This window comes from Myodes glareolus, chromosome 2, assembly GCF_982192425.1.
Source record: "Myodes glareolus chromosome 2, mMyoGla1.1, whole genome shotgun sequence".
Classification (NCBI taxonomy): Eukaryota; Metazoa; Chordata; class Mammalia; order Rodentia; family Cricetidae; genus Myodes; species Myodes glareolus.
The window spans coordinates 43,825,649-43,839,879 of NC_142027.1; the positions used below are offsets into that span (position 1 = coordinate 43,825,649).

At 39.8% G+C, this 14,231-nt stretch overlaps 1 protein-coding gene across 1 annotated transcript in view; it reads left to right on the forward strand.

Moving 5' to 3' along the window:
- The first annotated feature begins 36 nt into the window (after positions 1-36).
- Positions 37-14,231, forward strand: part of LOC146895671 (transmembrane protein 45A-like) — a 32,442-nt gene continuing 18,247 nt past the window's right edge. The window contains exons 1-3 of the mRNA XM_085685646.2: positions 37-191; positions 309-455; positions 9,625-9,814. Coding sequence (XP_085541772.2) covers positions 414-455; positions 9,625-9,814 — 232 coding nt within the window. The 5' untranslated portion in view covers positions 37-191; positions 309-413. The remainder of the gene's footprint in view (positions 192-308; positions 456-9,624; positions 9,815-14,231) is intronic.

Below are 14,231 nucleotides of genomic sequence, written 5' to 3' on the forward strand. Positions count from 1 at the left end.
GTAGATTTAACGCTATAAGCCCAGGAAGGAGCATGTTTCTGGGAGATGCCAGTGTCGTCTCTGGGATGCTGCAAGGATAACAGACTTCCCAGTGTAAGTGGTCCCCCCGCCAGCAATGAGGAGCTAGTCCTTAAGCTCCACGTCTTCCGTCCTCACGACTCACGGGCGATTAGAACAAGGGGAAAATTGCGGTAAGTTTTCTGTACAGTTTTGTATTGTCTCCCTAGTCGCTCTTGCAATAAGCATTTGTATATGAGTAAAACTGAATGTGATGTGTTAAATGTCAGCCTATTTATTATTTTTTTTAGAAAATTTTCAGCTTTACTTGAGAAAAAAGGACCAATTTTTAGCAGCCTCTTTGTTATTGGCCCAGCCTCAACTTTAAAGAGAGAAATATACTGAAACACAGCAAGATGAATAACTCAGAAGATCCCACTGGGCAGAGACACTTCAAGGTTAGCTTACCATTTCAGAATAAACCTTTTTGGGTTTCATCGTATGAGTCTGTCTCACCATGTAGCTCAGAATGGCTTCAAATCCATGCTGACTGCGGTACGTCCAGTCCAGTTCTGCAGTAACTACTGGTTTACTACAGTAACTACTGGTTTACTACAGTAACTACTGGTTTACTACAGTAACTACTGGTTTACTGCAGTAACTACTGGTTTACTACAGTAACTACTGGTTTACTACCTTGGAAAGATCAAGAATGTTTGATTCAAGCAGACTTAATTTGATTCTAGACTTTACTGGGCATTTGAGATGTTGTACAAATCATTTACTTTCTTTGCACTTCAGGGTTCTTGTTTGTGATGGGGGTGTGGATGTGATGTCAGGTCTCCAGGGTGGTGAGGACGCTATGAGATTTTGTCTCCAGAGAGTCCAGTGTTGTGCCAGTTGTGTGGGAAAATGTGATAAGATGAAAAATGGTTGTCTAGAGTCTGTCAGCCTTTTTTCTGGTCACCTTTTCTTTTATATATATATTCTTAACTTGTCTTATTTCTAACCAGTTATTTATTTGTTTGCTTGCTCATTTTTTACATCCCAGTTCTCCCTCCCTCCTCTCCTCCTGCTTCCCCTACCTTCCCTCCCCCCACCCCATCCCCCATCTATTCTTCAGAGACAGTAAGCCTTCCCTGGGAAGTCAATTAAGTCTGCCCCATCACATCCTTTTTTAGGCAGGACCAAGGCCCTTCCCCTCCTCTCTCACGGCGGCACCGAGAAACGTATTTCTCCATAGAGAATGGTCCCCTTTTCTAATATGGGGGAACGTATTTCTCCATAGAGAATGGTCCCCTTTTCTAATATGGGGGAAACAGGCCATCACATTTGATATTTGCAACAGCAAGTGACCACCGAGACAGCTTATCGTGCATTGCAGATGGCTGGGACAAAGCTGAGAGCACTCTAATGACCATGACTCTGGGGAAATACCTTTCCTTTAATGTTGGATCTAGCTCAGTGGGCCGAAAATAGGTATTTTTAGTGCTGGCTTGTATTTCACTTGACGTTGGTGGCCTTCACCTCTTTGGACCTTCAGGATTCTGATAGCTGTTGTGTACGTAAAGTCATGCCACTGGCTCTAAATTTTTAACCTGCCTTTTTGTTCCATCTATTTATCCATGTGTTTGCCACTTCCAAACTGAAACTTTTATCAGGTGTAGTTCTAAGAGCTTAGAATCTGGCAGTGAACAAATAGAAAAGTAGCTGTGGATTCCTGGGGAACTTGCCCTAGGAAGGGTGTGGAATAATCACAAGTAAAGAAATTGTGTATCATCTGCAGAGACTTGATCCAAGCGCCTCAGCTTCCCGTCTTTCTACTCATCTTTACGCTGCCATCTATCTGTCTTTGGGCTGTGTTTGTTTGCTTGTTGGGGGTTTCAAGACAAGGTTTCTCTGTGTAGCTGTGGAGCCTGTCCTGGAACTTGCTCTGTAGAACAGGTTGACCTCGAACTCCCAGAGATCTGCCTGCTTCCCCTCTGGAGTGCTGGGATTAAAGGTGTGCACTGCCACCACCACCTAGCTCTATTTGTTGTTGTAAGTAAACCCTTCGGAACCAGCTGTGATTTCTTTACAATAGAGTTTGCTTCTACCTTCTGTAGATTTCAGGGCCCATGATCACTTCCTTGTTGGTCTGGCAATAGAAAGATGTCACAGGCTTGGTCCTGAGGAGTTGCTCCCAGGCACAACTTTGTGCAGCAGCACCTCAAACTGAAGAGATACCTTTGGGGTGTTACCATGGGGGTGGGGGGAGGAAGGTAGGTTGGGGTTTGTTCCTCAAGAATATCTGGTGTCTGAGTGTCTATTTTGTTCCAAGTAGTCAGCAAGGAAATAGAGAACTTGAAATTAAGGTAGATCAGAATGGCTTCAGAGAAGACCACAAGTGAGCACAAGGACTGAGGAAAAAAAAAAAAAAAACGGAAAACTTCCTCAGGTGTGGCCACCACTCAGGATTCTGCCGATCCTGACTGCAAGCAGGGCTAACCTGCCCGTGGACCCAGCCTTCCTGTGGACGTGAGTGTGGAACTGGGCGCATTAGGAAAGATCAGTCCTGAGCTGATTCTAACCGATGACTCATTTGATTCAGACAAATGGCTGGCTATTGTTTCCTTGAGCCACCACGGGCAGATACACACAAAGCCTTCTTGTTATTGCTAACTAGCATACCCAGTCCTTTTCGCTCCTGCTTTTGCACCGTGTTTTTCTTATGCAACAGTAGCAAAGAATACAGAAGGCGAGGGTTGTTACAGGTGTTTTAATGATAGCAGATGCTAGGCAGAAGGAAACTAGGAAAGTTCCATAACTGGCAGTCTCCTTCCCTGTACCACTGAGACATATGGATAGCCATACGCCAGCTTCTGCTGAGACAAATTTCATGGGCAGTGTCAACTACACCCTTCACGAATGATACGACAAGCCTTCAGGAACTCTTCCTAAAGTGAGAGTGGGTATTTTTCCATATGAAGATCAGGTAAGAAGGAATCTCCTTTAAGAGGCAATATTCCTTCTGGGTTGAAGAATAAACCCTGTAAACAATTTAAAGAAGGCCAGCCTAAAGCCAAGATAAGAGATTGTTGACACACCTGAGAATGAGATAAGATAATGGGAAATGACACCTCATATGTCCTCAGAATGCCTGGTCTGTCAGGGCAGGCAGGTTCAAGTGCAAAGGTGGCAAATCTCTGAGAGCCTAGCAACTCATTTTTAAGTTCTGTTCTTCACTGTCAGATTCAAAGTAAGCCAGAGCTGGCCTTTCAGTAAGAGCCTGTGATCTCCAGACTCCTTGTAAGTGCTTGGGAAGTTAGATAGCCAATGGCAGGAGCTGAACCTGCTACTTGAGGGATGAGCCGATGGCCACAGATGTCATTAGCTGTTTCTTCCTGGCTCCAAACTAAATAGCCAATCAGTCTTGGCCCCCAACTAATATCGAAAGAAACAGTTCTCACCTCCGAGGAGTAAAGGACACAGTTTATTCTTGAGCGTGTATGAGGGACTGTGGCCCAGGTCACAGATTTAGGTCATCCAAAATGTGATGTTTCAACCTGAAAGCAGCGTCATGAAGTTTCACAGAACAATGGATGTCACAAATTGAGGCAAGTCTAGGGTACATCGGTGGGTACATTAGAGAAAAGGTTCAGCAAGCTGGGGGCAGTTTTTCTGTGAGCCTAAGATGATGTCTGATGACATTCTTAGCTTTTGGGTATGTGGGCCTGCTAAGTTAATCGATTACAAAAGGATTATTATCTATTACTCACAAGATATTAGTTCCCAGGCAATCACAGTGTGTCTTGTTGTGACTCTTTGCCAGGGTGTTTGGAAATTAGTGGCCCATGCCTTGGACAACCCGGGAACATTGGGAGACGGTGTTATTGTTATGGAAGGCAAGTGTCCCTGCTCATGCTGACATTACAATCCACAAAACATGAGGCAGTGTCCCCTGTGTATTTTTTTCAGGTGCTTTGTAAGACTCAGTAAGCAGAGACTCTACATATAGATTAGTGATAATAGCTCTCTTCCTGAAAATTAACAGTAAGCAAGCCTTTGGAAAGATGGAAAGAAAAAAAAATAAAATTGTCCTCTCAAAAAAAAAAAAAAAGACCCAGACCTATCAAAATGTGTGTTTGAGCCATCTGGGGCTCTTTTCAAGTTTTCGCTTCTAGCTCTCCTACTGACATTCTCACAGCATACCATAGCTATTGATAGGCCCCAAACTAAAAAGCCAACTTCCGTTTTTCGGTGTAATTGGTTTCTCCTCAGACAATGCACGTATAATCTCAGTGAAGTGGTTGATATAACACAGTGTCTGAGAACTATTGATCGCTTTTGCTATGGCTATTGCTATTGATTTTTGAGTCACATAGAATGGGAAAAGTGTAGAGAGAAAGAAACACAATAATGGTGGAGAGATGGAGATGGAGAGTTAGGGTCTGAGCCTTGCCTGTTATGAGCTGTTTGACCTGAGCAAGCTACTTAGCCTGAAAACAGTCATGTAAAATATAAAACTGGGGTGGGGTTCAATCTCATAGAACTGAGAGCACATTATGTAACTGGTGGATAGGTGATGTTCATTAAATTTAATTTTGTGTGTTATTCATTTTAGAGAGATTTATGATTGACACTTGATTTTATTACAACACAATTGCAAGCTGTATTATAAACCCCATGACACTTGGTTCTTTATTATTATCTTTAAATAAGGGGTAATGATTAGCATGATTAAATTAATTAGTGCGTGTAAGACATGTTGATAAAATTGAGAATCTGGTTGGTTCCACCCATATCTATTCTCACTTTCTTCATTTGTCAGTATAAATGGTAGGGTCAAGCAAACTTACAAGGGAGGCATAAAAGAATTAGTATCTGAGAGTTTAGAAAGATACTTTTCCCATTCTATGTGCCTCAAAAATCAATAGCAAAAGCAATGAACAGTTCTCAGATGCTGTGTTATATCAACCACTTCACTGAGATCTATACGTGCATTATCTGAGGAGAAAATGATTATACCCTAAAGACAGAAGTTGGTGGGCTTTTTTAGTTTTAGTTCCGAGAGAGAGAGAGAGAGAGAGAGAGAGAGAGAGAGAGAGAGAGAGAGAGAGAGAAATCAGTCCTAGGCCTCATCCATAGATTCTGATTTAATAAGTCACAGGTGAGGATTAGATATCACATGTGTATTTTATGACACTCCAGAAGTTTGCACATGGCTCCTCAGCTGCTTCATCTACATGGCCAGGCTGAGAACAATTTCTCTAGAGGGCAGCAAAGCCTTGACCATTGCTTATTTGACATAGCTTATCAAATCTTTCCCCCTGGCAGCTGAATTTTAGTCTTCCGATTATATATTCTTACTGTGAGAATTGGAGCTCTTGTCCTAATACTACCCTTCCTTGGCACACTGAACTGAGCACTTCTAGAGCCTGTGCCCATGACACGGGGCAGAGGAGAGTCTGTTCAGTGTCTCCCAATCCTTTGCTTCCTAACCTGGTCACACAGAAATCCCCTAGTTCCTTCATCAGGCAGAATGAGGTGCTACTCTGGAGAGCTTTGTGACTTTTAAGACAGAAACAGATGTGACTTTAGGCAGCGACTTTTTTACGACAAAGGTATGTTTCTATGTCTTCTATTCTCAGCCTTACGGGAACTTAAATATGTGTTCTGGATCGAGTGCACAATGGTGGAGCTGCCCTTTCATGTGAAGAATCTGATTCAAGAAGCTTGGCTCTCAAATGTCTTCTAGGAGGGATTTGAACTAGGTCCTAGGATCCTAGGTCCACCTTTACTACTGAAGCAGAATATTTAGGTTGTATTTGTTTGCATTTATATGGGCTCTTCAGTGGATCCCAATACTCGTTGGTGTTGAAGAATAGAACACGCAGCTTTCTGCCTGCCACACTGATTTGGAACCTGTGAATCTGCAGGGTGTTTTAAATTTTTATTCCTATCCTCCCTGCCTTGGCAATCTTTAAAAAGTTTGTTCTAGGGGAGCTGAGAAAAACATATAGCTCGATAAAAGCTCTGGAGAGTTTTGTGATTTCTGAGACCGGCACAGCCTTGACTTCAGGCAGTGACTGCTATTCGGCAAGGGCATGTTTGTATGCTTCTTATCCTGGCCTTACAGGAGACTCTTATTAATATCATTGTTCATAATTTTTTTGAATGAGGGGAGGCAGCTTAAATATGTATTCTGGACCAAGTGTGCAATGATAAAGCTGTCCTTGAATACAAATAATTTGATTCCTAATTCTGGGCTCTCAAATGTCTTCTAAGAGGCATTTAAACAGGATGACTCCTGGCTCCACCCTGGTTACTGAATCAGAATATCTGATTGTGGCTCAGTTATTGGCAGGTTTCTTCTGAATGTTTTCAAAAAATATAGCAATATTTTTATTAACTCTTTGATTACTTCATATATGCATACAATGTATATTGGTCGTGTTTACCCCATACTCCTCCCTTTAGTTCCTCTCAGATCAAGCCCTCAAACCCCTATCACATCCAGACTTTTGTTCTTTCTGTTTCTCTCTCCATGTCTATCTCTGCCTCTTCCCCTCCCCCATCTCCACCCTGTTCTTAAATTACCTACTGAGATCACGTTGAGCTTCTTTATACACATGGGTGTGGGGCCATCTACCCAGGCATGGTTGACACACCAAAAAACACACCCTTAAATGTCCTATTTGTGGCAGAACATTTCAAAGATACCTGGATCTGAGGGCCCAAGAACAAGAGACTTGGCCCCACTCCTTGTTGTAGGCTGCTTGGGATGAGCTAGGCAAGGTAGTGCTGACGGATGTTTGGGTGGAAAGTTCCATCCCAGGCCCCTCCCCTGGGCGTTGCCTCAGTCCAGACTCCACCTCCAATGTTTGTGTGAAAAGTTCCATGCCAAGTCCCCTCCTCTGGGAGTTGCCTCAGTCCAGACTCCACCTCTGAGAAAGCCTGCAAAACGATGACCCCTCCCCAGAGAAGCTCCAGACCACTCCCGCAAGCTATTTAAAGTGTCTCCCAGAGACCAAACGTGATTTTCCAGCCTTCCTTTCCCCTCTCCGAGGTTTTCCAGTCTCCCTTACCTGGTCACCCGGGAGCACTGGCATCCATTATACCTGGGCTTTTTCTAATTCCGTTTGGTGCAGAGTGATTGCCTTACATCTCTCCTCTGGTTCCAGGCGAGATCCTGGTTGACTGTGGGGAGGAGGCGACTTCTATGTCCATCACAGATTCAGGTCCTTGTTGAGCCTGAGGCTCCTAGTGGATTGTGGACATTTTTTGTAAATATAAATTGCAACATTTCTTTTTATATAAGCTGGAATAAATATTTGAAAAAAAATGTACATAATCATAAAATACTTAACAACTGAATTGGTCACATTTTAATTTTTCTGAAAAAAAGTAGTATTTTGATTTTAAAAAACCAACATTTTCAAAGATTAAACGGTCTTTTAGGCCATCATTTGCCAATTTATAAAAGGATAAGATTGACTCCCCCCAAGAAACATTTATCAGCCTATAGAGAGTGTTGGTTGTCAGACTAGAGGAGAGGGTGGGTACATGCTACCAGTGTCTGGCAGGTAGATGTCAATGCTGTAAACATACTACTGTGCTCTGGGCAGTAGCTACTCATCCCACCCCATCAGAGAATTATCTGGTCCCAATAGTAGCGCTTCTGTGGAATTCTGTCTTCTGCTGTTGTTGTGATAGGAATCATGTGTTGATTTGGGTCAAATAAGGACTCAGAGCCTATAGGTCTGTTGTAGGACATGAGCTTCTGCTTTTCCAATAAAGCCATAGGTTTGGAGTTTATTTGTTTTTAAATACCAGAATGATTATCTTACTTTGAGTATCAGTGTTCTAGACTATCAGATGGGTTTGCCCAGAGAGAGGCCAATGAGAGGCCCAGAAATCGCTTGCATATGGCGTAGATATACCACTCCTTGACATATGCCCATACCCTATTCCACAGATACTTGCTCAGCAGGGTTCATAGGCAGTCTTAGCTAGGAAATGGAAACAGCTGAATTGTCCTTTAACAGATGAATAATGAACATATGGTACATATATACATTATAGAATAGTATTATGAAATTTGCGGAATAATGGGTATACTTAGAAAATATCATATTGAGTGAGGTAACCCAGACCCAGAAAGATAGATATTGAATGTTCTCTTCCCTTATCTGCAATTCCTAGCTCCAACATTTCTGATGTTAGTATATAACACGTGGGAACAACAGAAATCAGAAGAGTAGAAAGGGATCATGGTGGGGGCTATTGAGAGGGGGAAAGCAGGATATAGGTAATAAGAAACAGTAAGTGGAGAAACAGCCCGGGGCCCTAACTGGGAAGGAAAACGGGGTGCAGTACAGAAAAGGGAGGGAGAATGGACAAATAACACCAAGATAGTTTGATAGAGTCTCAAGGAATCATATTTTATATTAACCTAAAAGTGTACAATAAATATAAATGTGTCTGTATACAATGCACACACATGAATGCACACACGCACGCATGTGTACCAATCACCAGAACGATCTAGGCTATTGCTGTTGCCCTTGGATGCCTCTTAGAGGTTTAAGAGAAGCTTCTGTTAAGATAAAGACATCACAGACTTAGCACAGAGGACTTGGTTGGTTCCAGCTGGGTCTAACCCTGAAAGTATTACTGCAGTCTAATTTCCATCGAGCCAGAAAGTGCTCTTCGCAAGTTGTCAAGGGAGGGGATTAATTAGTAGTCCTACTCAGCTGTGACATCTATGAACCACAGCAATGACTGGCATGACGAGATACCCAGAAAGGTGTAATAGTGACGCTCACATGTGGTGGTAAACAACAGCTGTCTAAGTGGATTTTAAGGCCCACTCAACAGAAATACAGAAGCTTCCCAGGACTAGTGAGGTTGTGAATCTTAGAAGAGAATCTACTACCGCCACTTTGCTAGACTAGCAAAATTCCTTAATGTTTGCTAAATCTTGACTTTCAAACCGTAGATAAGTGTAGTTACTACTTCTCGCCAAAGACTCTTCTCTTTACAATAAATGAAGACAGTTACAGAAAACCACAACTGGGTACAAACATAAAGGCCAGTGGATTGTGGAGTACCCACCTCCAGTGTCTACATCCGCAACATAGCTCCTACAACCATGGCTTAGGGAACTTGGCAGAAGAGGGTGGAAAGAACCAGAATAACAGGTAGTTTGCTGTGTGACTGTCTTTCTTCTAAAGGGCAGCATAAATAAGATCTGAGTAATTGAAATATCAATAGATACGCCGATGAACTATGGATGAACTATGGGCAAAATCCCTTGGCTCCTATCCTTGACTGAGAACTATAGTGAAATTCTTCATTGTCTTGAGATCTGGACAACTCATTTAAATTCTCTAAATCTATGCCTCATTTTAAAATGGTAATCCTTCTTCCTTCATGCTTGGGCATCAAAAATTAGGCGTGTGAAACAGTTGGCTTGGTACCTAATATTTGGTGTTTAATGACTGGAAATTTTAATTCTTATAGGTGTTATTGCTATTATAGTGAGATCTATTGTAAATTCATGGTCAAAACAAGATAAACTTCTGTATGGAGATGAGAGATTCCAGAAATGCTATTATTATCTGCTGCTTATTCTTATTTCTGTAGATCCCAGGGGATTTCCAAGGTCATGCCCTCCCAGGATCTTTCTTGATTTTTTTGAGTCTTTGGTGGAATTCAGTGAATATTCTGAAGTATATCTGCAAAAAACATAAACAGACTTACCTTCAATCTAAAGCATGGATCAATCGAGCAGAACTTTTGGATGGAATTATACTAACTGGCATGGTTTTATTCGGTGAGTGCTTCTAACTTCAGAGTTCCGTTTTCTTTTTGTGTGCATATTTCCATGTGTATAAAGAATATTTAATAGAAAATAAAGTACTAAAGATAATTTTGTTTGCAAAATACCCCTTTGTATATATTCAAATTATAATTTTAATCTTATGTACTTTATTAGAAAGATGATTGGTTTTTTATTTTATTGTTCTTTATTTTTTATTGTTTTATTGAGCTATATATTTCTCTCCACTCCCCTTCTCCCATGGTCCCTGTGCTCCCAATTTGCTCAGAAGATCTTGTCTTTTTCTACTTCCCATGTACATTAGATCCATGTGTGTCTCTCTTAGGGTCCTCATTGTTGTCTAGGTTCTCTGAGATTGTGAATTGTAGGCTGATTTTTTTCTTTATGCTTAAAAAACACTTGTTAGTGAGTATATATAATAATTGTCTTTCTGGGTCTGAATACTTTACTCAATATGATGTTTTTTAGATCCACCTTTTTGCCTACAAAACTCAAGATGCCATTATTTTTTCTGCTGTATAGTACTCCATTGTGTAACTGTGTACTACTTTTTTCTTATTCATTATTCAGTCAAGGGGCATTTAGGCTGTTTCCAGTTTCTGGCTATGACAAACAATGTTGCTATGAACATAGTTAAGCACATGTCTTTGTGGTACGATTGAGCATCCTTTGGATATATACCCAAAAGTGGTATTGTTGGGTCTTGAGGTAGCTTGTTTCCTAATTTTCTGAGAAATTTGCCATACTGAAATCCATAGCAGCTGAACAAATTTCCATTCCCACTAGCAATGGAGGAGTGTTTCCTTTATCCCACTTCCTCTCCAGCATAAGTTGTCATCAGTGTTTTTGATCGTGGCCATACTTACAGATGGAAGATGGAATCTCCGAGAAGTTTTGATTTGCATTTCTCTGATGGCTAAAGATGTTGAGCCTTTTCTTCAAGTGTCTTTCAGCCATTTGAGATTCCTCTATTGAGAGTTCTCTGTTTAGAGCTGTACCCCATTTTTAATTGGATTATTTGTTCTTTTAATGACCAGTTTCTTGAGTTCTTTGTATATTTTGGAGATCAGCCCTCTGTCCAATGTTGTGAGGATCTTTTCCCTTTCTGTAGGCTGCTGTTTTGTCTTGTTGACTGTGTACTTTGCTTTACAGAAGCTTCTCAGTTTCAGGAGGTTCTATTTATTATTTATTGTTCTCAGTGTCTGTGCTACTAGGGTTAAATTTAGGAAGTGGTCTACTGTGCCAATGTGTTCAAGTGTACTTCCCACTTTCTCTTTTATGAGGTTCAGTCTGGTTGATTTTATGTTGAGGTCTTTGATCCATTTGGAGTTTAGTTTTGTGCATGACAATAGATATGGATCTATTTTCATTCTTCTACATATTGATATCCATTTATGCCAGCACCATTTGTTGAATATGCCTTCTTTTTCCAGTTTTATATTTATTGCTTTTTATTGAAAATCAGGCATTGTAGGTGTGTGGACTGATATCTGGGTCTTCGATTCAGTTCCATTGGTCCTCCTGTCTGTTCTTATACCAATACCAGGCTGTTTTAAGCTCTTAAGTTCTGTAGTAGAGTTTGAAGTCACAGATTGTGATGCCTCCAGAAGTTTCTTTATTGTACAGGATTGTTTTGACTATCCTGGGTCTTTTGTTTTTCCATATGAAGTTGAATATTGCTCTTTTGAGATCTGTGAAGAATTTTACTTGAATTTTGATGGGCATTGCATTGAATCTGTAGACTGCTTTTGGTAAGATTTTCATTTTTACTACGTTAATTCTACCTACCCAAGAGCATGAAAGATCTTTCCATTTTCTGATGTCTTCTTCAATTTCTTTCTTGAAAGATTTAAAGTTCTTGTCATACAAGTCTTCCACTTGTTTAGTTAGAGTTACTCCAAGACATTTTGTGTTATTTGTGGCTATTGTGAAGGATGATGTTTCTCTGATTTCTATCTCAGTCCATTTAACATCTGTGTAAAGAAGGGCTACAGATTTTTCTTGAATTAATCTTGCATAGTGCTACATTACTGAAGTTGTTTATGAGTTGTATAAGTTTCTTGGTAGAATTTTGGGAGTCTGTAATGTAAACTATCATATCATCAGCTAATAGTGAGAGTTTGACTTTTCTTTTCCAATTTGTCTCTTCTTGATCTTCTTTTGTTGTCTTGTTGCTCTAGGTAGGACCTCAAGTACTGTATTAAATAGATATGGAGAGAGTAGACAACCTTGTCTTGTTTCTGATTTTAGTGGGATTGCTTTGAGTTTCTCTCCATTTAGTTTGATGTTGGCTGTTGGCTTGCTGTATATTGCCTTTTATTATGTTTAGGCAAGTTCCTTGTATCCCTGCTCTTTCTAAGGCCTTTATCATAAAGGAATGTTGTATTTTGTCAAAGGCTTTTTCAGCATCTAATGAAATGATCATGTGTGTTATTTTTTTCAGTTTGTTTATATGGTGGATTATGTTGACATATTTTCATATGTTGAACCATCTCTGCATCTCTGGAATGAAGCAAACTTGATCATGGTAGATGATTTTTCTGATGAGTTCTTGGATTTGGTTCACCAGATTTGCATTTAGAATTTTTGCATCAATGTTCATGAGGAAGATTGGTCTAGAATTCTCTTTCTTAGTAATGCTTATGTGTGGTTTAGGTATCAGGGTAATTGCCGCTTCATAAAAAGAGTTTGGCAATGTTCCTTCTGTTTCTATTGTGTGGAACAATTTGAGCAGTATTGGTATTAGTTCTTCTTTGAAATCTTGTAGAATTCTGACCTGAAACCCTCTGGTCCTGGGCTTTTTTTTGGGTTGGGGTACTTTTGATGACTGTTTCTATTTCTTTAGCAGTTATAGGTCTATTTAATTTACTTCTCTGGTCTTGATTTAATTTTGATAAGTGACATTTATCCAGAAAATTATTCATTTCCTTTAAGTTTTCTAGTTTTATGGAGTACAGGTTTTCCAAATATGAACTAATGATTTTCTGGATTTACTTCACGTCTGTTATGTTCCCCCTTTTGTTTCTGATTTTGTTTATTTGGATAGCCTCTCTGCCTTTTGGTTGGTTTGAATAGATTTGTCTATTTTGTTGATTTTCTCAAAGAACCAACTCTTTGTTTCATTGATTCTTTGTATTGTTTTCTTTGTTTCTATTTTGTTGATTTCAGTTCTCAGTATGATTATTTCCTGCCATCTAGTCCTCCTGGGTGAGTTTACTTCTTTTTGTTCTAGAGTTTTCAAATGTTCTGTTAACCTACTACTGTGGGATTTTTCCAGATTCTTCATGTAGGCATTTAGTGCTATGAATTGTCCTCTTAACACTGTTTTCATTGTGTCCCATAAATTTGGGTATGTTGTATGGTCATTCTTATTGAATTTTAGAAAGTCTTTAATTTCTTCCTTTATTTCTTCTTTGACCCATTGATGATTCAGGTGAACATCGTTTAATTTCCATGAGTTTGTGGGCTTTCTGTAATTAGTGTTGCTGTTGAATTCTAATTTTAATCTATGGTGATCCAATAAGGTACATGGGGTTATTCCAATTTTTTGTATCTGTTGAGGTTTTCTTTGTTACCTAGTATGTAGTCAATTTTTGGGAAGATTTCATGAGGTGCTAATAATACGGTATATTGCTTTATGATTGGATGGAATATTCTATTGATGTCAGTTAAGTCCAGTTGAGTCATAATATCTGTTAGTTCCCTTATTTTTCTGTTAATTTTCTTTCTGACAGATCTATTCAGTGGTGAAAGTGGGGTGTTGAAGTCTCCCACTATTAGTATGTGAGGTTCAATGTGTGATTTAAGCTTTAGAAGTGTCTCTTTTATATATGACGGTGTTTTGTATTTGAGGCCTAGATGTTCAATATTGAGATTTCCTCTTCATGGTTTTTTTTTTCTATGACTTATATGAAATGTCCTTCTTTGTCTCTTTTGATTGATTTTAATTTGAAGTCTATTTTGTTAGCTAGTAGGATAGCTACACCAGCTTGTTTCTTAGGTCCATTTGATTGAAAAAAATTTTCCCAACCCTTTACTCTGAGGTGATGTCTGTCTTTGAGGTTGAGGTGTGTTTCTTGTATGCAGTAGAAGGACGAATTCTGTTTGCATTTCCAATCTGTTAGCCTGTGTTTTTTTATAGGTGAGTTGAGTCCATTGATACTAAGGGATATTAATGACCATTGGTTGATAGCTCTTGTTATTTTAGTTTTCATTGTTGGTGATGTTATTGTAAGTGTTTTTCCCTTCTTTGGCATTTTCTGCTGTGAGATCATCTATTGTCTGTTTTTGTGGATGTATCCAACTTCCTTGGGTTGGAGTTTTCCTTCTAGTACTTTGTGTAGGGCTGGGTTTGTGGCTAAGTATTGGTTAAATCCTGTTCTGTTATGGAGTATCTTGTTTCATCCATCTA